At 47.0% G+C, this 20,362-nt stretch overlaps 4 protein-coding genes across 5 annotated transcripts; 2 read left to right on the forward strand and 2 right to left on the reverse strand.

Annotated features, from left to right (window-relative positions):
• Positions 1 to 408: 408 nt before the first annotated feature.
• LOC109776635 (plastid division protein PDV1) lies at positions 409 to 3,097 on the reverse strand. Its single transcript, XM_020335293.4, has 2 exons — positions 2,711 to 3,097; positions 409 to 1,195 (listed from the first exon to the last, which is right to left on the reverse strand). The coding sequence occupies exons 1-2, from the start codon at positions 2,981 to 2,983 to the stop codon at positions 686 to 688; spliced, it is 783 nt and encodes a 260-aa protein (XP_020190882.3). The 5' UTR covers positions 2,984 to 3,097; the 3' UTR covers positions 409 to 685.
• A 158-nt stretch (positions 3,098 to 3,255) lies between these two features.
• LOC109776631 (uncharacterized) lies at positions 3,256 to 5,154 on the forward strand. The gene is given in 2 exon segments (XM_020335290.4): positions 3,256 to 3,608; positions 5,044 to 5,154. Coding segments are annotated over 2 exon segments (252 nt in total). The 5' UTR covers positions 3,256 to 3,467.
• Positions 5,155 to 5,807: 653 nt separating this feature from the next.
• LOC109776634 (mitochondrial carrier protein MTM1) lies at positions 5,808 to 15,139 on the forward strand. Of its 2 annotated transcripts, none has more exons than XM_040403645.2 (10): positions 5,808 to 6,253; positions 6,561 to 6,602; positions 7,070 to 7,187; positions 7,274 to 7,333; positions 12,521 to 12,691; positions 13,042 to 13,141; positions 13,326 to 13,426; positions 13,538 to 13,690; positions 13,890 to 13,948; positions 14,620 to 15,139. In XM_040403645.2, exons 1-10 carry the CDS (start codon positions 5,823 to 5,825, stop codon positions 14,750 to 14,752), a joined length of 1,368 nt encoding a protein of 455 aa, XP_040259579.1. In that variant the 5' UTR covers positions 5,808 to 5,822; the 3' UTR covers positions 14,753 to 15,139. The 2 variants fall into 2 exon arrangements, with proteins under 2 accessions (XP_040259579.1, XP_020190881.1); XM_020335292.4 differs by having other exon boundaries at positions 5,957 to 6,253; positions 7,053 to 7,187.
• A 460-nt stretch (positions 15,140 to 15,599) lies between these two features.
• LOC109776633 (uncharacterized) lies at positions 15,600 to 17,912 on the reverse strand. The gene is made up of 5 exons (XM_020335291.4): positions 17,540 to 17,912; positions 17,338 to 17,452; positions 16,475 to 16,539; positions 16,314 to 16,400; positions 15,600 to 16,241 (listed from the first exon to the last, which is right to left on the reverse strand). The coding sequence occupies exons 1-5, from the start codon at positions 17,672 to 17,674 to the stop codon at positions 15,978 to 15,980; spliced, it is 666 nt and encodes a 221-aa protein (XP_020190880.1). The 5' UTR covers positions 17,675 to 17,912; the 3' UTR covers positions 15,600 to 15,977.
• Between the last annotated feature and the right edge of the window lie 2,450 nt (positions 17,913 to 20,362).

Consider the following 20,362-nt stretch of genomic DNA (forward strand, 5'->3'; position numbering starts at 1 on the left):
GAGGGAGTAGACTGCAAGCTCAACTTCAGCCTAAAATCAGCACCCTAATGCAAAAGGCCTTATCCTTGTAATACCTATGAAAACGCCCAAGTAAAATTAACATGGACAAAACCTGACAAAAAATAGTTCCTGTGTTGAGTTTTTTTTTTTTGAAATGCATGAGTTGATTTGCCGTGTTTAAAAAAATCCAACATAATCTGGTTTCTCGAAAGAGTAAGCTAAAATTCCAACAAAATCTTCACCTGCTAAGCTGTAGGAAGCCGAAGAAGCAAACAGGGAACAAACAAATCACATGATCCGCAATTATTGGACAGACCATCACAAGCACGAAACCAGAAAACATTAAAACAATCTACTGAACGGGGCAACAACGTATACTGAGTACGCAAACTCATTTCAGAACAAGACTTTGTACAACCAAAGTCAGAGATCTGCATATACTGGCAGCAGAGCACACAATAGATTCACATGAATACAACATCTTGCTGCTTACAACAAGAATTACAATAGTCCATTTCAAGGAATTGAAAGTAGCAGAGGTAAGCTAGCCTAGCTAACGCGATCCATACCTAGAATGCAAACTCAATGGGCACCCAGAAAATAGAAACTTCCTTCAAAATGGCAGATAAGATGCTAACAAAATATGTACAAACAACGTATCAGAAAGGCGAGGCAGAAGTCCCTCTCAACTTTTGGCTAAGAACACATCGAGATGACTCATTCTACCACGCCCTGCCAGAGACCGTGAAGAATCATCGCGATTGATCCTTCTGTAGCTGTATTTACCACAAGATGAACTTTGTTCTCCAGAAGACAACAAATGGAGCTGCAACATTGTAATCATGCCAACAGCAAACACTGCACTGTTCCCTAGAAAACCACCAATATTTTTCATATTGAAACTGTTCCTGACAACATCAAGACTGGAAGAAACCATCCACCCTAAGAAATTTGAACCATCTTCCGTCTTCTTGGTGCTGTTAACGCCAGAATGACCTCTTGATTTCTCAGGATTGTTTACTGACAGAAAATACCAGAAATCATGGTAGACATTGTGGACGAAATCCAACGCCTCATCTATGACTTTGTGATTATTCCCATGGTGCTCTTTTAATCTTATGGTAAGCATGATGTGACTTTGTTGCAACCTTGCTAATGCAATATCTCGTTCTGCTTGTTGCTGTGAACAAACAGCCTGCAAGAACATTGAGTATAATACATAAGTACACAGTGCAGACATGAAATTCAAGCATTAATCATGGTACTTCATCGATGCCTGAACATAAAGAGAATCTAGAGATTTGAGTTTCCAACTTGATTAAATTCATCCGTTCAGTGTCTTTTTTAACTCGTCCAAACGTTCAGTGGTTGACTAACTTGGTGCTTTCCCTTTCGATAAAAGAACGCTACCTAGTACTTAGGTTCATTTCTGCAAAAGCTTGACAAATTAGCACAGGTTTTTTAGTTGTTTACTTGGTCCACTTCAGGATAATCAACCAGGAACTTGCATTTGTTGCAAGTCAGACACTCCATGAATATACATCACTGCATGCATTATGAAATTCCACAACCAGCTTGGGAGCACTCTCAGGTTTCTGAAATAAGTAAAACAACCAATGCACAACTAAAAAATATCATCATTTCGGAGGGGAGACTTCTGAACTCTTATCTTCAATTTTCTATGGGTGATAGATGTGCCCAATCAGATTGTGATCTAGCGGTCTATTCGCATTTGCGGAACTACAACATGCAGAAACACACTACAATATTGCCCTGCTCAGAGGCAATAACATATCCTATCACAAAGATATCACCTTAGTTAATGATGGTGCAAACAAGAATATTCTAATTCAAGTTAAATCACGGTGCAGAGAAGCACATCTTAATTTAACAAGGATATGAATGTCCATGTCGATGGTGCAGCGGCAGATACAAATATAACCGTTGGAAACTCAAATCTTCTAAACAATCGGTTCAGTGTGGCAAGAACACCGGCACCTATGTTCAACAGAAAACAAGGTTATCCAGTTCTGAGTCTGGAAAACCAAAACGAGACACATAATTTTCGCAGATACTTACCATATTTATGAAAGCGTAAGTCATTCTTGATCGAATGGGACACTGTCCTTCTAACAGAATAACAATGCTCCTGCTCTTTCGAGGTTAATTGAAAACATATTCTCAAAACTATTAATATGCACAACGCATTTGTTTCCCATAATTCGGGATGAGTTGAACCTTCAGAGAAAACCTTGCTGATTAAAGACCCATCGTCCCCAATAACACGCACTAATTCTTATCTCACCAGGTGCAAACATCAACATGGCCAAATCGCCCAAGGCATACTAACGATGTCCGAAAGAACTATCTGCATATTTATTTCAAGGTGATTTCCCTCTTCCAAAACTAGCATGGACACTACGAGATTAGTATATTCAGACCAATCACTTCAGATTGTAAATCATACCCCAAATTCTGAACATGCTTTAGCTTCAATAGCCAGTCGGTCGAATTTACCAACATTTCTACCCACAGCGAGCCTCTCCACAGTTTACAGAATCATCCTACCAACCAAACTAACCACCTCGACACTCGGTTCAAACCAATAACATATAGCGAAGGCGACGCGCGGAACACAGTACAGATCAAACCACGCGAACAAAAGTGAGGGTCTGAGCAGGGGATAAGGAGAGGGGTTTGAGAGGCTCACGAGAAAGCACTCGAATTGGTCCTCGAGGTCCTCGAGCGCGGCGCGGATAGCGTGGAGGCTCCTCGCCTCCTCGGCCACCGCGTTCAGGTCGGCCGCCTCGTCGCCGTCCGCGGGGACCCCCTTGATGTGGACGACGCCCGGGGCCTTGCCCCCGGCGCGGCGACGCACGGCGCGGAGGAAATGGGCGCGCGAGAGGGCGTGTATGGCGTCGCTGACCTTGTCGTGGAGGTCCCAGATGGTCTCCAGCACGGCCTCCGCCTCCTCGGGCTCCATCCGAAACCCTAGCGCCGCCCCGGAAAATTCCAGACGGCGCTGGCCGCTTTGCTTGGGTTGACTGCTTGGAGGGAGGAGAGAGGTAGGTAAAATTTTGCTGAGCAATGATGATGCTGACAGTGACAAGACATGGGCCATCGGCCGTCTGCAACATTCATTAAACGGCGGCCCTCTTAAATTCTGGGCCTGATTTTCCAAGCCCTCAGGGCTCTGTCTTGGATCTGGGCTCTAGCGGGTCGGGCTTCGGAAAGGGGAAAACTCGAGAGCTTTCCAAATCCTTCCTTGTATGCCATCAACGGCCGCCGGGGCGCCGCCGGTTTTCTTTCTTCTCGCCCAAGCCGCCGCCGACACACCAAACCGGCAGCTGCCTGGTCGCCGGGGCCGACCCTAGAATAAATTGCGAAGCAGCGCCACGGGCTGCAGGTAGTAGCAGCTCCCCTCGAGCCACATCTCTCCCGCGTGCGGTTGGTTGGATTGGATCGGCATGGAGAAGGAGGCGACGACGCCGCGGCCGGTGTGCGCGCAGGAGGCGCTGGCGCTGCTCAACTGCGCCACCGAGAACCCCTACGACCGCGACAAGTGCCTCGCGCTCCTCGACGTGCTCCGGGAGTGCATCGCCCAAAAGGTAATTATAGGCTCAAGCGCCTTACGTTTGGTGGGCCGTTTGCTCATTCTTGCCGATACAGCTATGATTTGTGATCCTGTACTGAAGGTCTTACATCTTAATAATTCCTTGGAAAGAAAAGATATCACCCACCACTGAGTAATCTTATCTTTGTGCCTAGCTGTTTTTTGGATGGACAATTGTGGGACTCCATAGCTCCCAATCATGTGTATCTCACATCATGTGCTTCCGTGTAATTTCGAGCAAAATGAGCACCATGTCACATAATTCCTTGTCCAGTTGGAACAATCCTGCATGCTAAAGGAATACATACTTTTGTTGGATGGTAGAGATATCAACTTGCCGATCAAAGCCTGGTTAAGTGTGAGAAGTTAGAAAGGCTTAGTTAAATCACTTGTTTGTACTCGGAGTTACAAGGCTGAAACCTTATTCGTACCACTTAGCTAGTACTAACTTTTATTACCTGAGGTAATTCCCCTTTGAAATAGCAAAGAGGAAATATTCAAAATCTTTTAATAGTTTCTCTCCTTTGAGGATTGTGTGATATTCGGTACTGCTAGTTAAGTGAGGCCGTATTGTTAGGGAGTAACTTGTCTAGAATCTGGCTCTTAGGTGGATATGTGCTATCTAAGGCCATCTCCAACGCCAGGCGCTATGCCCTTTTCCTCCACGAGCTGAGACGAAGCGCTGTCTCCAATCCAAGTATTTAGCGTCGGTGGTTAGCGCCTAGCGTTGGAACAGATGGCACTTAGTATTTTTTTTAAAATTTTGGTATTTTTTTCTGTTTAAGCGCCTAGATAAGTGCCCCCATTGTATTTATCAGAAGTCGATCAATAGTAGCCGAACTCTAGGAACCGAATCCTCTGCAAACCATAAGCCCTCCTGTTTTTCTTGCCTCTCAGCTCCTCTTGTCCACTGTCTTGGTCCCACAGTTAGTCGAACCATAGGTCACCACTTTCTTTACAAAAAGAATTAGTTAGGTACCATTCACGGCGAATTTTGTCATTTTCAGTTTCTCAATGTATGGGCTTATTTTGCTATGAAAATTTGTCACATTACCCACCTGGCTAAATTGTATGGAATGCACCTTTAGATTTTATACTAGTTGCTCCGTACTGTTGCAGTGTCCTTTTCAAGTTAAATTTCTGGTTATTTTTTGTGATCATGAGAAGTTATTGCATTACAATGTAGCTGGACTCTGGAAAAATTGGGTGCTAACAGAAACAATCATATTAGTCATTATCTGTTTGTTTCATAAAGAAGCTGCAGCTGATCTTTGTGTGGATGTATTTTCGCTGTTACTATCCAACTAAATTTGTCTTTTCTTGTCTCATGTTTTCCTCCAGGCAAGTCATCGCGAAGTATATTTCTGTCTTAGAAGATGTATTGTCTTGTTCAAATTTCTCTAAATCCCCCTCATTTTGTTGAAATGCAGAAAGTGAAGAAATTTTCGTTGGCTGAAGCAGGCTCCACCAGCACCACGGAAGCTCCAAAAAACAACTAGAAGCCCGCAATATTTCAGTGCCACTTACATAACATGTTCTAGGCCAGTCATACTGGTTTAGTGTTGGATCTGTCGTTTGTAGTTCATTTCTGATTTAGATCCCCCCCCCCCCTCCCCCCCAACAACAAAATCCAATATGTTATGTCGAGTTGTCAACTGTTGATTATATGTAATTTTTACGCAGTTTGAGCAGACAAGGATGAATGTACTTTCGCTAGATTTGCTGCTGCCGTTCCTACCCAGTTTCATGATTACAGGTGTCTGAAATAGATGCATGAACAGGTGCCATCTCTTCACAGATTTAAGCTTGTAATTGTTCTGTGCCAAATCGTCGATGAAAGGGGAACTTGATGATTTCGAAGCTAATTTTTGGCCTGTTTAGTATCTGATCCTGACATGTGCAATTTGATGCGTTCATGGAGATGTCTTGTACTGCGCCGATGCTGATGTTTCTTGCCTTGTCTTACCTTTGTCTCTCTGGCAAGTATATATTCTTTCAGCTCCGGTCGTGAAGCAAAGCCATGTTGTCCCTGGGCTTATGTGATCCACACAGGTAGGAGTATGGAAGAACGTTGATGTTACTACACCAAATGATGTTTGGTTACACCACATGAGAATCGAAAAGACAAATCATAGTATCATACTACTGTATTATAGTATTACTCATGGAGTTGTATATAGCAGAGGAAGTTTGACAAGGCTCGACGTCCATGCAGTTGAGCGTCATCCTTCTCGCAACAACGACGCAAGTCGGCAGCTCACGCGTAAGCACACACGTAGCTGCGAGCGGGCCACGTGTGCACGGCGCGGTAGCGGTGGTGGCTTCTTCATCTCTCTCGGGAGCTGTACGCTTCGAAAACGAGCTGTGTCGACGCGAACGAGCGTCCACCAGACCACCACCTCCCCCTTCCTCTCCAGGATTCCTCCACGCCGCCGCGATTTGTGGTCGGCCCTTAACCACCGCCTCCTCCCCTTCTCCTTCCTCGCCATGGCCACCGCGGAGCGAGCCCCGGAGCAGCAGCTCGCTCCGCCGCCGCCGCCGCCGCCCGAGCGCGCCATGGGGTTCGCGGAGCGGGCCGTCGCGGCGGCCGGCGCCGCCGTCGTCTCCGCCGTCCTCGTCAACCCCCTCGACGTCGCCAAGGTATGCACCGCACCACTCACAAGCGTGGCCAATTGCCATACCCCCAGCCTCTCTCCGCCAGAACGAAGCGAATCGTCCTCCGCGGGCGCGGGTCCCGCCATTTTCCAGCGCCGTTGCGAGGCTTCTAGTCTAGGTGAACAGGGGGCAACGCGTGCTCTTTGCTTCTGAAAAATTGTACACCTAGAAAGTAGAGTCTGTCGGCGTGATCACTATTTTGCTGCCAAGCGAATTGGCCAGAACTTGTGACAAAATGTACATATAGAGTTGGACCGAATGTATTGATTCAAACCCTTATTTTATCTTGCAGACGAGACTACAGGCACAGGCCGCTGGAGTTGTCTACAATCCGGTAAGCATGCCACCTCTATCCCACACACAGCGGTTTCACAATTGAATGGTCCTACAAATTCTCTGGTCAACCAGAAATGAATTAGAACTTCACATTAATTAAGAAACAGAGGAGAAACAAAGCCATCAGTTAGACCATTTCTGTATATTGTAAGATTTATAGACCATGTGCTTGATTTTTTTTCCTTTTGGGTTATGTGCCCCATTCTATTTTAGAAAAAAAAGATTAATATCTATGCGTACATACTTCTTTGCAGTAGATAAACCATCTGCAGCACCCAATTCTGATAATAGTTACATCCTGGCAAGCAGATATGCTTCTGTCGGGGTGATTTGGGGTTTTGTCCTTTTTCTTCTGAAAAAGTGTGTGGGGTATTTATTTTTTGCTAATTTCTTACACAACGGTATTGCTTGCGTGTTTATTTGTTTTTCTCTGAAATACATTGCTCAGATATGGTCAGATTTTAGGTGCTATCCATGGTGTAACCCTGGTGGACTGAAATTAAGTGGTTTAGGCCCATCCTGCAGTCCTGAATGCTTTCAGTATAGAGGAACAATGGATGTGTTCTCTAAGATCGCTAGACAGGTATTTGCACTTTTGAGCATTTTTCTTCATTGTGCTTTCCTGTTTTGGGTTGATCATCTTCAGTAACGATTTATGAGCCCCTGCAGGAAGGAATTTTTAGGCTATGGAGAGGCACTGCTGCAAGCTTAGCGTTAGCTGTACCAACGGTATGTCCTTTCAGCTGACCATGGCTAGTAATCTGTTTGTACTAATTGGCCTATTTCATACCTTAATATTCCTTGGAGCTTTCCTTGCCTTACACTTGATTTCCTCTTATAACATTTCTCTTCCCATTATTTATCTTCAAGTATCATTTCGTCTGTTGTAAATGTTGTGTTTTATATATTCATGACGAAGGATTTTCTAAGGGTCTTATAATCAGGACAACTTTACTGTCCTCCTGTGAAGTCTGACACGATTTCTCTTGGTAAAGCGTAAGGGAACAAAAATAGGAAAATAACAATGGTCTAATTCATTTCGATGAAAAACATATGGATCTCGCACATAGATTGCTCTTTAATAGCAAGTTGGACGGAATGCCCTTGTTTTCTCAAAAAGAGTTTGAGCACACCTGTAGCAGTAATAATTTGTCCTATGATCTGAGGTGTTTAAAAATACAAGTAGGAACAGAATATGGGTGTGTATATATTAATGCTTGTTTGAGGTTTGGTGTGTCTGACACAATCTTCCTATAGACCTATTGGTAGGAGCTAGGGCCCTACCGGATCTAGGGCGTAGGTTGTAGGGGAAGGAGGGGAAGGACGAGGGCTGGTGCGCGGCGGCCGGCGGCGTGGCGCCGTCCTTGCGACGGGAGCAGCGGCGGCGGAGGCAGGAGGCGGCTAGGGTTTAGGTCTCCCGGCTCCCTAAGGGAAGCCGAGCAAATAATGATTGCTTCTTGCTTGATTAGATTGATACATCTCCTCTCCTTATAAAGAGAGGTTTACTTGACTCCTAAGCAAACGATCCTAATAACAATAAGATAATTGGGTTAAGCCCCTAATAATGATAAGATAACTTGGGCCACAACCCACTGGGCTAAACCCCTAATGTGCCGGTCATAACACTTCTCCCCGCCTGCACAAACAGCTCGTCCTCGAGCTGTAAGGTGGGGAAGCGCTTGCTGAACTCCTCGAGGTGATCAACCAGCGTCAAACACCTTCTCGACAGCTAGGGCGGCCAGGTCGGCGGCGACGGCATCCTCCGGAATGTAGTCTGCAACCTCCAGGTAGAACAGTCGCAGGCAGGCGTGGCCGGGCGTGTAGGGCTCATCGCAATTGAAGCACAACCCTTAGCGGCGACGCTTGAGTAGCTCGGCTGAGGTGAGCCGGCGGAACGGGCGTGCCGCTGTCGCGGCGAGGGGTGCCGCGGAAGCCTGCGTAGGCCGACCCTGCGCGGAATCCGGCGAGGGTAGCGACCCAGCAGCCCGGGACGGTGATTCCTGCTGGATGGCCAACGCGCGGCGCTCGAACGCACGGGCATAGTACATGGCCGTCTGGAGATCCTGGGGTCCCCGAAGCTCCACGTCCACGCGGATGTGATCCGGAAGTCCCCCAACAAAGAGGTCGGCCCGCTGCTGCGCCATCACGCCCGACGCGTGGCATGCCAGGGCCTGGAAACGATCGGCGAAGTCCTGAACCGTGGAGGTGAAGGGAAGGCGGCCTAGCTCCGCCAGGCGGCTCCCGCGGATCGGGGGCCCAAAACGAAGGAGCCAGAGCTCGCGGAAGCGCTCCCAAGGGGGCATGCTGCCCTCGTCCTGCTCGAGGGCGTAGTACCAGGTCTGGGCTACACCGCGGAGGTGGTAGGATGCCAGCCAAGTGCGCTCCGACGCGAGCGTGCGCTGGCCACGGAAAAACTGCTCACACTCCTCCGTGTCGTCATAAGTGGCGAAGTCGATCTTGGGGAACCGTGCGGCGTTTGGGTTGGCGCGCCATGGCCGACCGGCTCGGCGGTGCGGAGCAGTGATGATGACGGCGCCCGGTCAACGGTGGGGAGGCCGTCGCAGGCCCCCGCGGAGCCAGACGAGGCCCCAGACTGCAGCGTGGGTACCGGTGGGTCCCCGACCTCTGTGTAAACTGGCGGTGGCGACGTCCCGGTTACCAAGAGACTCGGGCTCGATCATGTCTTCATCAATGCCAACGCCGCCGCTGCCAATCATCATCACCACACCGATGACCACCGCCGGTTCCCCAACGCCGCCGGCTCCGGTCACCGTCACCACCGCCGGTTCCCCCACGCCGCCGGCCCCGGTCACCTCCGCTGCGCCGACAACCGCCGTTTTCACTCCGGATGAAGTCACCAGCATCTTGCGGGATCTCGTGACGGCCGTCCAGGGCATCCATCTGTACCTGGCCGGACCGCACACACCTCCGCCGGCGGCGACTACCGCCGCCTACGGCCACCCCGCGCTGCCGTGGCCGTCCCAGGGCGCGCCTGCAATTGGCGGGCCACCGCTGCTGCCGTTCCAGGCGGGGCACCCCAGCGGGCCGCCTCCGCCGCTGCTGCACCTGCCCTGGTACTCGGTACCCGCGGCGATCGCCGGGGGCCCTCCGTCGCTCCAGCCGCCGCCCGCCCCAGCGCCGTCCTGGCCGCAGTGGCCCGTGCCGGTTCTCGCGGCGCCACCCGCGCCCGCCCCAGCGCCGCAGTGGCCGCAGTGGCCCGCGCCGGCCCCATCCGCGCCAACCACGCCGCCCGCGCCGGTCCAGCTCCCACCGCCGCCGCCCAGCTCCGGACTGGGCCAGTCCACACCGGGAGGCCTCCCGATCCAGCAGGTCCGGTTTCCGCCGTCCCCGATCCCGGCCTGGCTAACCAGGACGTCGCCACCGCCAGTTTACACGGAGGCCGGGGACCCACCGGTACCCACGCTGCAGTTTGGGGCCTCGTCCGGCTCCGCGGGGGCCTACGACGGCCTCCCCACCGTTGACCAGGCGCCGTCGTCATCACTGCTCCGCACCGCCGAGCCGGTTGGCCATGGCACGCCGACCCAGACGCCGCCACGGTTCGCCAAGATCGACTTCGCCACTTATGACGGCACGGAGGACCCGCTTAACTGGCTCAACCAGTGTGAGCAGTTTTTTCGTGGACAGCGCACGCTCGCGTCGGAGCGCACTTGGCTGGCATCCTACCACCTCCGCGGTGCAGCCCAGACCTGGTACTATGCCCTCAAGCAGGACGAGGGCAGCATGCCCCCTTGGGAGCGCTTCCGCGAGCTCTGCCTCCTTTGTTTTGGGCCCCCGATCCGCGGGAGCCGCCTGGCGGAGCTAGGCCGCCTTTCCTTCACCTCCACGGTTCAGGACTTCGCCGACCGTTTCCAGGCCCTGGCATGCCACGCGTCGGGCGTGACGGCGCAGCAGCGGGCCGACCTCTTTGTCGGGGGACTTCCGGATCACATCCGCGTGGACGTGGAGCTTCGGGGACCCCAGGATCTCCAGACGGCCATGTACTATGCCCGCGCGTTCGAGCGCCGCGCGGTGGCCATCCAGCAGGAATCACCGTCCCGGGCTGTTGGGTCGCTACCCTTGCCGGATTCCGCGCAGGGTCGGCCTACGCAGGCTTCTGCGGCACCCCTCGCCATGACAGCGGCACGCCCGTTCCGCCGGCTCACCTCAGCCGAGCTACTCGAGTGTCGCCGCCAAGGGTTGTGCTTCAATTGCGACGAGCCCTACATGCCCGGCCACGCCTGCCCGCGACTCTTCTACCTGTAGGTTGCAGACTACATTCCGGAGGATGTCGTCGCCGCCGACCTGGCCGCCCCAGCTGTTGAGAAGGCGTTTGACGCTGGTTGATCACCTCGAGGAGGTCAGCAAGCGCTTCCCCACCTTACAGCTCGAGGACGAGCTGTTTGTGCAGGCGGGGAGAAGTGTTATGGCCGGTTTAGCGAGGCCCACCGGGCAATCTTAGCCCACAAGTTATCTTAGGTTAATTCTTATGCAAGTTATCTTAGGTTAATTCTTATGCAAGTTATCTAGGTTATAAATATAGGCTGTAAGACTCTTTTTGGAATTAAGCAATAAGAAGAATATTATCTCTATTGCCCGGCTCCCAGAGGAGCCGGAACCCTAGCCGCCTCTAACCCTAGCCGCCGCCGCCATCCTCCTCCTACGCGACGGTGCCCAGCCGCCGGCGCGCCCGCTCATCGCCTCGCCCTACTCCATCCTTCCCCTGCAACCTACGGAACAGGTCCGGTAGGATCCCTGGTTCTACCACCTATATCTATATATCTATATCTATATCTATATCTGGTAGGACTAGGGTTCCTACCGGCTCTACTCCTTAGGTTATATGGGCAGAACAGCGGAGGTTGGGGGCGAGGGCGCGCGCTCCAGCACGTCGGCGCCGTCGCGAGGGAAGAGGAGGGCGGCGGCGGTTAGGGCTGGCGGCGGCTTGGGTTCCGGCTCCTCTGGGAGCCGGGCAATAGGGATAGAAAATATCTTTATTGCTTCATTCCGAAAAGAGTCTTACAGCCTATACTTATAGCCTAGATAACTTGCATAATAATTAAACTAAGATAACTTGTGGGCCAAGCCCCTAACTACTGCCCGGTGGGCCTCCTCTGGTTATAAGCTAAACCGATCATAACAATATCTATACCTCTATACCACTATATATACCACTATATAGTGTACGAATAACTTTGAATATCGGCTGTTGGATGAAGCCAATCCAACGGTTGAGAGGTGGCAAATCCGAGTAGTATTGACCGTTGGATATTCTCAAGACCACATCGGAGTATGCCATGTGTACTAATCTAGAAGATTCCACATGTGTGCTTATGCCCAAACCTGAAAACAGACAATTCTCCTCTGTTCTAGACTCTTCCATCTTAAAAGAATTGTCACTCATGTTTATTCTATCATTTATGTTGTACAACATGCACGTAATAGATACACTTCTCATTTGTTCTAGACTTCTATATTTCAGTCCTCCCAAGTTTTTTCTTCCAAAAGAATTTACATTTATTTGTACTTTATTTTGGGGGGGGGGGGGGGGGGGGGGGTTCAAAGCTAATGCAACATCTTCCTAAAGTCCAATTTCTTGACAAATGGAGTACTCAACTGCTCTTTTATATTTCACATGAGTTTTGTGTAGTATATACCACACAGTGATTAAATATTATGTAGGTATGATTTTATTTCGAGTGGGATGGGAGATGAGACTTAAACCTACATCTTAAATTTTATTTGTGGGACTCCAAATGTATATATTTGCCTATTATAATGTCATATGTGGATATTTGGTCGCATTTCACTCTCACGTGCAGGGCACGTGTAACTTACTAGTAGGATATAATGTATCTTCTGTGCCCTCTTACGACCTGACATTTTTATCTCACTAGAAATTTATGCTGTGTTTTCCAGGTTGGGATATATCTGCCTTCTTACGACCTGTTGCGCAATTGGATTGAGGAATATTCAGATCACAGTTATCCCAAACTTAGGCCATATGCCCCTCTAATTGCTGGATCTATTGCACGATCATTGGCATGTATAACTTGTTCCCCAATTGAGTTGGCAAGAACACGTATGCAGGTCAGCATACTGAATCCTCGCTTTTTTACAGTTACCACTATTAGAAAAGAGAACACATGTACTAGGGGATGAAAGGGGGGCCTGATATGTAATTTCGCTCTTCAAATCTTGTCAGATGTCAGAAGATTGTGTACAGTAATATTTTGTGAGACATTGTCAAAGCCTTAAGATAAGTGATGCTTTTAGAGAAGTAAAAATAAAAATATTTACTAGCTTGTGATTCAAGAGAAATTGCCAGTACCTGCATGGTTGAAACAGTTGAAACAGAAACTGAAACTTATTCTTGATGCAGCTTTATTCCCTATGATATTATTCAGACATAATTATGTATTTTCTTATTACATATATAGGCGTTCAAGCAATCAAGTGGTGGAGCAAAACCCCCTGGAATGTGGAAGACTATGCTAGGCGTGCTTTCATCGAGGCAAAGCATCAGCCACCCTGAGAATTGTATGCATTAGTCTACTATACTGTCTGTTGGCCTGATAACTAATGAATCAGTCAAATCATTGCATGACTAAAGCACAACAATTGGCCATACCGGCTACATTATTCTCAAAAATTTATACAAACAAACTAATAATTGAAGCTTTATGTTCTCATTTGTTTTGATTAAGCTATATACTATTGACAGTGCAAACAACTCGGGGATACCATCTTCTGTGGACTGGTATGGGAGCACAACTTGCACGTGATGTCCCCTTTTCAGCTATATGTTGGATGGTTCTTGAACCAGTGAGCTACTGTACTGAGCTTTAGTATATTATATTATGATTTAGACAATTTGAATTCAGCCAAACCTGTAGAGCTAACTACTTTTTCCACCTGTAAATGCTTTCTGTACAGACTAGAAGACACTTATTGGGATTATTAGCTGGTGAGCAAAGCAATGCCGCAGTTATCATGGGGGCAAACTTCTCCGCAGGCTTCATTGCTGGAGTTATCTCTTCTGGCGCAACATGTCCTCTTGATGTTGCCAAGACACGCAGACAAATAGAGGCAAGCAGAGCTTTGGACTGTTAGCTTATCACTTGTTTCCTTAAGACTGCTCTCTACTGTATTTTGTTAGTTAGATTTATTTGCCTTCCGTCATTCCTGGTATGCAAAGAGCTTGGAATTAACTGCTATCGATGAATAAAATACTTCTTTTCTTTTGCTCAATATTCTGCGCTTACTAAATTTACCACTCTCATTTCAGAAGGATCCTGCTAGGGTATTGAGCATGAACACGAGGCGCATACTTCTTGAGGTTTGGAGGTATCTTACATTTCCCTTCAGCAAACCCCGTTGCAATACCCACCTTAGGTTTTCAATAAGAAGTGCCATCAAAACTCCATAGTCATCAGGGTTAGAAATGCAAAGAGAGTGGAGCCAAAAGTTAGAACAAGAATTAGGCTCCCTAAGCTGTACTAGCATAGAAAAAACATGTCCTCAGCGATAGTGAAACTGTTCTCTTCAATAGAACATGGACTATATAACTCTTCATTCAGGAACACATATGCTGATGAGCTAGTAAGCATCATTATGTTCACATTTCCATTTGCCGAATCCTTCTAAATGAGAAAGAGATAGGCTCTGTTTGAGGTTGCTGAACTGTGTTGAATTGTGCTTATTTCATAATCTGCTGTGGAAAACTAGCCATAAAGCACGCAAAAGTGAGTAAAACAAACACTAAAATACAGAAAGGCGGGTGGGGTAAATGGGGATTATGAGAATCCACTACAATACCAAATGCAGCCATAGTCATAATCATTTAGCTACGGTTTGCCAGGTGTTTCAGGCATGCTTAATGGTGTGTTTATTTCAAAACGATTTACGGTAAAAATAATCTTGCCGTCAGCATACTACATTATTTAGTCTCTTGCATATAGCAAGTTTTCTGCACAATGCAATGCATATAACACTCAGTAATGCGTCACTTGTTGCAGGAATGAAGGTATCAACGGCCTATTCAGGGGCGCAGGCCCTCGCATGGCACGAGCAGGACCTTCAGTGGGCATTGTCGTCTCTTCGTATGAAGTTGTCAAGCACATCATGCACAGAAAACATGCAGAGCTATGAGCTTAGATTTAGTCGTATGTAGAACACACGAGCCTTCTGATCAAACCAACAGCGGAGCCTCCTTCTGATCGAACGTGACTTCACTCTCGTGAAAGCCGGTTTACATTGCATGCCTACCTTATCAGAAGGGAGGTTTGAGCGTCTGTTGTAATAATAAAGGGTAGAATGCCCAAAATGTTGTAATTTCTCGTTGCAAGAAGTTTCGGGTTAGTACCGCGTATTTGTGAGATTCTGCTAGGCGCTTGAGCAGCACGATCAGGATTAGAGTGATGGGTTCAAAAACCGTAGCAGAGGCTGCATGGTCAAGTTCATGCTCAATGTTCTTTCTTCAGAACTGCCTTTTCACAGAGGCAACAGATAATTAAAGTTTAGAATCCTTACACGATCCGACCTGTAACTGTCCTTTCCTTTGTACCACCCCACTTGCAAGCATGGAATGATCTGCTGCTGCCATCAAGTAGTTCAGGCACTACCGTTTGCCCGGCAAACCTGTTATCTCCTCCCTCCGTTTCTTTTAGAGATTTTAATATGAACTACATACAGATATATATAGACATATTTTAATGTACATTCACTAATTTTACTATGTAGTTTATGTTGGAATCTCTAAGAAGTCTTATACTTCCTCCGTCCAGAAAATATTGTCCTAAAAATGGTTGTATCTAGATTTATTTTAGTTATAGATACATCCATTTTCAACCATTTTTAGAACAAGTATATCCGGACGGAGGGAGTATTATATTTAGGAACGGAGGGAGTATGAAGTTGTCATCGCAGGGTCAGGTTTTACTGATAAAATTGCAATGCACCAGCACCCAGAAAGGAAATAATCTGCCAAATTGACAAATTCTGCAAGGCCGAAATGTCTTTTACTGATCAGGTAAATATCGGAAGTGCACAAGCATCCCAGAAGCCAAATAAAGGAATTCTGGGAAGCTGAAATGCTCATCGGGTAACATCAGACGTAATGTAAAGGAGCTGGAGAAAATAAAATACAAGCTCGTAAAAATATGACATAGGATGGTCACTTCGTCTGCAAGATTACTTAAGATACAGGTACTCCCTCAGTCCCAAAATGTTGTACTAAATCAAAGACACTTATTTTGAGACGGAGGAGGTATATAACGGAAGATATCTCGATGCAAAAACAGTTCAAGGTGTCAGCTCGATGCCTCTTCTTCCTGCATGTATCTCTTGGTACAAAGCACAATAGGCAGGTGCTCCATCAACGTCTGTTCCTTCGGCCTCCCTTCCCCTTTCCTTTCCCCTTTCCCTTTCCTTTCCCTTTCTTACCCTTTCTCATCTCCCGCTCCGGCGCATCTCCGAACGATGACGACGAGGATGGTTTTGGTCCTCCCATGAGGTGCTTCACATCGAGTATACCGTTCTTGAAGCGCCCTTCAGTTGCTCTGAGTACTCGGTCCTCTGGTCTAAGCTTCTCAAATTTCTTGTTCTTGTTTTGTTTCCTAAAAATCCCAAGCAGTCTTTCCTGTATAGAGTTATCCTGCGTCACTCACTATTCCAGAGAAAACCAGAATCAGAGTATAATTGAGAAACATACCTCTTCAATCTTCTTTTGTTCCCTTTTCTGCTGATTCTTCATAGCTGGGATTGCCACAGATAACGGTGTACGCTGCTTCTTAATGGCCTATTGCAGACAAATGAAAACTTTTGAGATACTGCAAAGTTTCATGTCGGGATATACAAGGAAACAAAGATTACCTTTCCACCCAGTTCAACTACTTTGCGGTTCTGTATTTTGTTCTTGTCCTTCCAGGTAGTGGCACCTGTGAATATAGCACCAAGTGAATGTTTGAGCCTGAATAAAACTCGAGATCAAATGGTAAGCGTACAAGGAGAGATGAGCTCACTATTAGTCTGTTTAGTTGAAGAAACACTAACATATTAGTCTGTTTAAGAATAAGCAAAATCTGAAACAATTAGAAATTTATTCAGTTGTATCTTGTATGCCTATGCAAAATGTTAATCCTTTTTAATACTCCCTCCGCCCCATAATATAAGAACATTTTGCAAGCTGTATTAGCTTGTAAAACGTTCTTATATTGTGGGACAGAGAGAGTAGCTCACTAATTGGCTAAGACAGGATCTTCTGCAGTTCTGTTGAGGAAACATTGATATGTGCTTTCGTTTGAGAATGTAGTTCTTTTCGCTGGATGTGCCTATAGGTTGTAGAATATAATGTGCATTTAGTTCCATATTATAGTTTGGGTTTGAAGACATAATGCTTTTCAACTGCGTCTATGTTACTGGAGATGCTCCAGAAAGAACTTAAATTCTTTTTGGGGAAAGAGTAATATTACTGTTACCATAGTTTCGTTTATGAGTTATTATTATTCAATGTTATGTCTTGCCCAAATGTTTCAGATTTTGATTCACAAATACGAGCTCTTGAATTACAATGTATCCACTACGGTAGTCATCAAATAGCTAGACCAAAGCACATGATGTTCTTTGACATGGCAGTATACTAGCAGCTATGGCACATGCTGAAATTTAAACCACACTGAAATAATCAGAACAAAACAGTTCACAACGCCCGAGGATGCAGTATATGAGACAATTACCGAAAAGCTCAACATCTTTCAATAACTTCTCAATATCGATGTCAGGCTCATCATCAGACATGTCGGTAGATTTCGCCGGAGCTGGCTTGTGGTACATATTTGAAAGATTCGACCCCTAGAGGAGAAAAGGTCAGCACAAAATTAGGAACTGATGATGGCTCGGAACAGACGTGCTCCAAGAGAAAAAAACATAGGGACAAACCATGAAGTGGTGATACTCGCTGCTCGACGAGGGCGCCTCGGCGCGGCGCGGCTTCCGGGGGCCAGAGACGGACGGGTCGAAGACCACCTCGGCCGCCGCTTTGATAGGTCTTGATTTGGGCATCCCCTTCACCATCTTCTTACCCGGCTCGTGGTGGCGCCAAAGTTAGCGGCTCTCGGCGAGGACGGCCGGCAGTACGGGAAGCGGCGACAGGGCAGGCAGCAGGAGGGATTCGGGGTGGACAAAGCGGGGGTTAGGGAGCCTTGAGCGTCGTTGCCGGACCCGGACGTGCGAGGAGAGCTTAGGGGCGGCGGCGGCGGCGGGGTTGAGGAACCTGGTCGAGGGACGCGTGGTTGTGGTGAGTTGGGCTACCGGGCTTTGTTGTGGTTAGCATGTTATTAAACTGGCCCAAGAAACATTTTTTCGAAGGGAATTACACGGAGGCCTCCTCTTCGTCAAAACCTATTTGGCGCCTTAAGCGCCAGTTCCTTCGTTGGGCGCACACCCCCCCGCGCCGCAGTGGGCTGGCCCAGATCCCTAAACGGCGCCTTAAGCGTCAGTTCCTTCGTTGCATGCAAACGGGCGCACAGCCCCCGCGCCGCAGTGGGCTGGCCCAGATCCCTAAACGGCGCCTTAAGCGCCAGTTCCTTCATTGCATGCAAACGGGTGCACACCCCCCGCGCCGCAGTGGGCTGGCCCAGATCCCATTGCTTTCTTTTGTTTAAACTGCTGCAAAAAAGTTGCAGGTAGTATGTTTCAAACCCACGACCACCTCGAGATGAGCTAGCTACGGTAGCCACTCACCACACACAACTACGTCAGTAAGTACAACCTTTTCCTTCGGTCTCTTCTTCTTCTTCTTCTTTTTTTCTTTTCTTATTTTTCCCTTTTCTTTTATTATTTTCATTTCAAATTTTAAATTTTAAATTTTGCTATTTCTCAAAATTGATGAGCATTTTTTCCAAATTTCATGAACTCTTTTTCAAATTCGATGAACTTTTTCAAAAGTTGATGAACATTTTTGCAAATTTGATGGATTTTTCTTGAAAATCGATGAACTTTTCTTGAAAATAGATGATTTTTTTAAGATTCAATACTATTTTTCATTTTTATGAACCTTTTTTCAAATTTGTTGGACTTCTTTGAAAATCAATGAACTTTTTTTTAAATCGATGAACTTTTTAAAAACCTAGCACAAATGCCCGTGCCTTGCAACGGGAGAATACACCGCTTTTTATGAACCATAGTTACCCGAGTCGAGAGGGATGAAAAACAAAAAAGATGGATGATTTGAGTATATTGCGACTTGAGATTTTGAGTAAATTGACCTGCGTGTTCATTCTGAAATTTAGAAGTAGATCTGAAGTAAATCTGAAGTAACAGCAGTAGCAAACAAAAAATAGCAATATCAATAAATCTGAAGTAACAGCAGCAGCAAACAAACCAACCTAAAATAACAATTGCAACAATAGCAAGCAAACAAACCTATATTGATATTACCTGCAAAAATTCTCAACCTACGGTTGCAACGGGGAAAAATATACCACAAGCACCTAACCCAATACCCGACGCCCTCTATTTCAACTATTGTACTGAATATCAGTAAGCACTCTTCCTGGAATAGGCAAGGGAAAAGGAAAATTATGACTCCCAAAAAGAACTTGTGATAAACACAAGAAACCTACAAAATTAGTCGAGGAACCGATGGCCGTGCATTGCTATGGGTTGTCATCCAGATCATTGATTGTAGAAGTAAAAAAACGCTCTCATTTCCTCCGGTGCCCTTTGCTTTAGATGCACACTGCTCTCAAGTGGAAGGGATGTGGTTGGTTAGGGAAGAGCACCCAGAAAAGTTTGATGAAGTGCAACATGTAATCTGAAAATTAAGTAGAAGATATGCCAAATGCTTGCATGTGCTTCTCTGTTGAGTACAAAGCTTCGGTCACAAAACAACAGACAATTATGAATTGAGGCAAGTTTTCCTTTGAAGTGCTAGCAAATCCCTGCTCAGGCATGTTGGAAACTGTCATTCCAACTATTCATAACAGCCAATAAACATCCATAGAGTAGACAAAGAAATGAATAGACACTCTGAAGAGTTGGACGTGGACATGGTTCAACTATAAATACGCTTTGTGTTAGACTTACACAATTACGAAAAAATATTGTACCTCTACCACTACTTCTAGGTCCCATTGCAAGTGCAGTTATGAGATACAAACAGCCTGCTTTTAAACGTGCTAAATGTCTGTTCATCATTGATGATTGAAAAGCATAATCCAAAAATCCACCAATTTCATGCATGTAGGACGATCAGGATGGCTGGCCAGCGCAAAGTGACATGGTGTGATGAGGACGATCGCGACCGCTGGCCGACAGGCGCATTGGGACGGGGCGCGTCGATCGCGACAGACTGGCGGCACGGGACTGCGATCCAGGGACTTGCCTCTGCAGCCCCCTCTCATCTGCCCTCTAAAGCAGATCCAATGCTTTACATTGGCCCAAGTGAAAACCAGCCACAACAGCTACAGAAAAGCACAAGCATAGAAAAACATCCACATGGCACTTGAACAAATTTGTAGCAACGACACGGTACAAAAACAACAGCGAAATGACACAGAAACAACAACTACAGAAAAGCACAAACTGGACAAATTGTAGCACTGAACATTGAAAATGTGTAGCATTAACATATATATTTTGATCCTTCAAATTCTACAAATGAAAAATCCCCGAAGCCGACCAGACAGAGTGCTAGACAGGCCAAGAACCCATCAACGGTTCCGGTCTCACAGAGGGCCACGCTCCGCATCGTGCAAGGGC

This window comes from Aegilops tauschii, chromosome 3 (assembly GCF_002575655.3).
Source record: "Aegilops tauschii subsp. strangulata cultivar AL8/78 chromosome 3, Aet v6.0, whole genome shotgun sequence".
Classification (NCBI taxonomy): Eukaryota; Viridiplantae; Streptophyta; class Magnoliopsida; order Poales; family Poaceae; genus Aegilops; species Aegilops tauschii.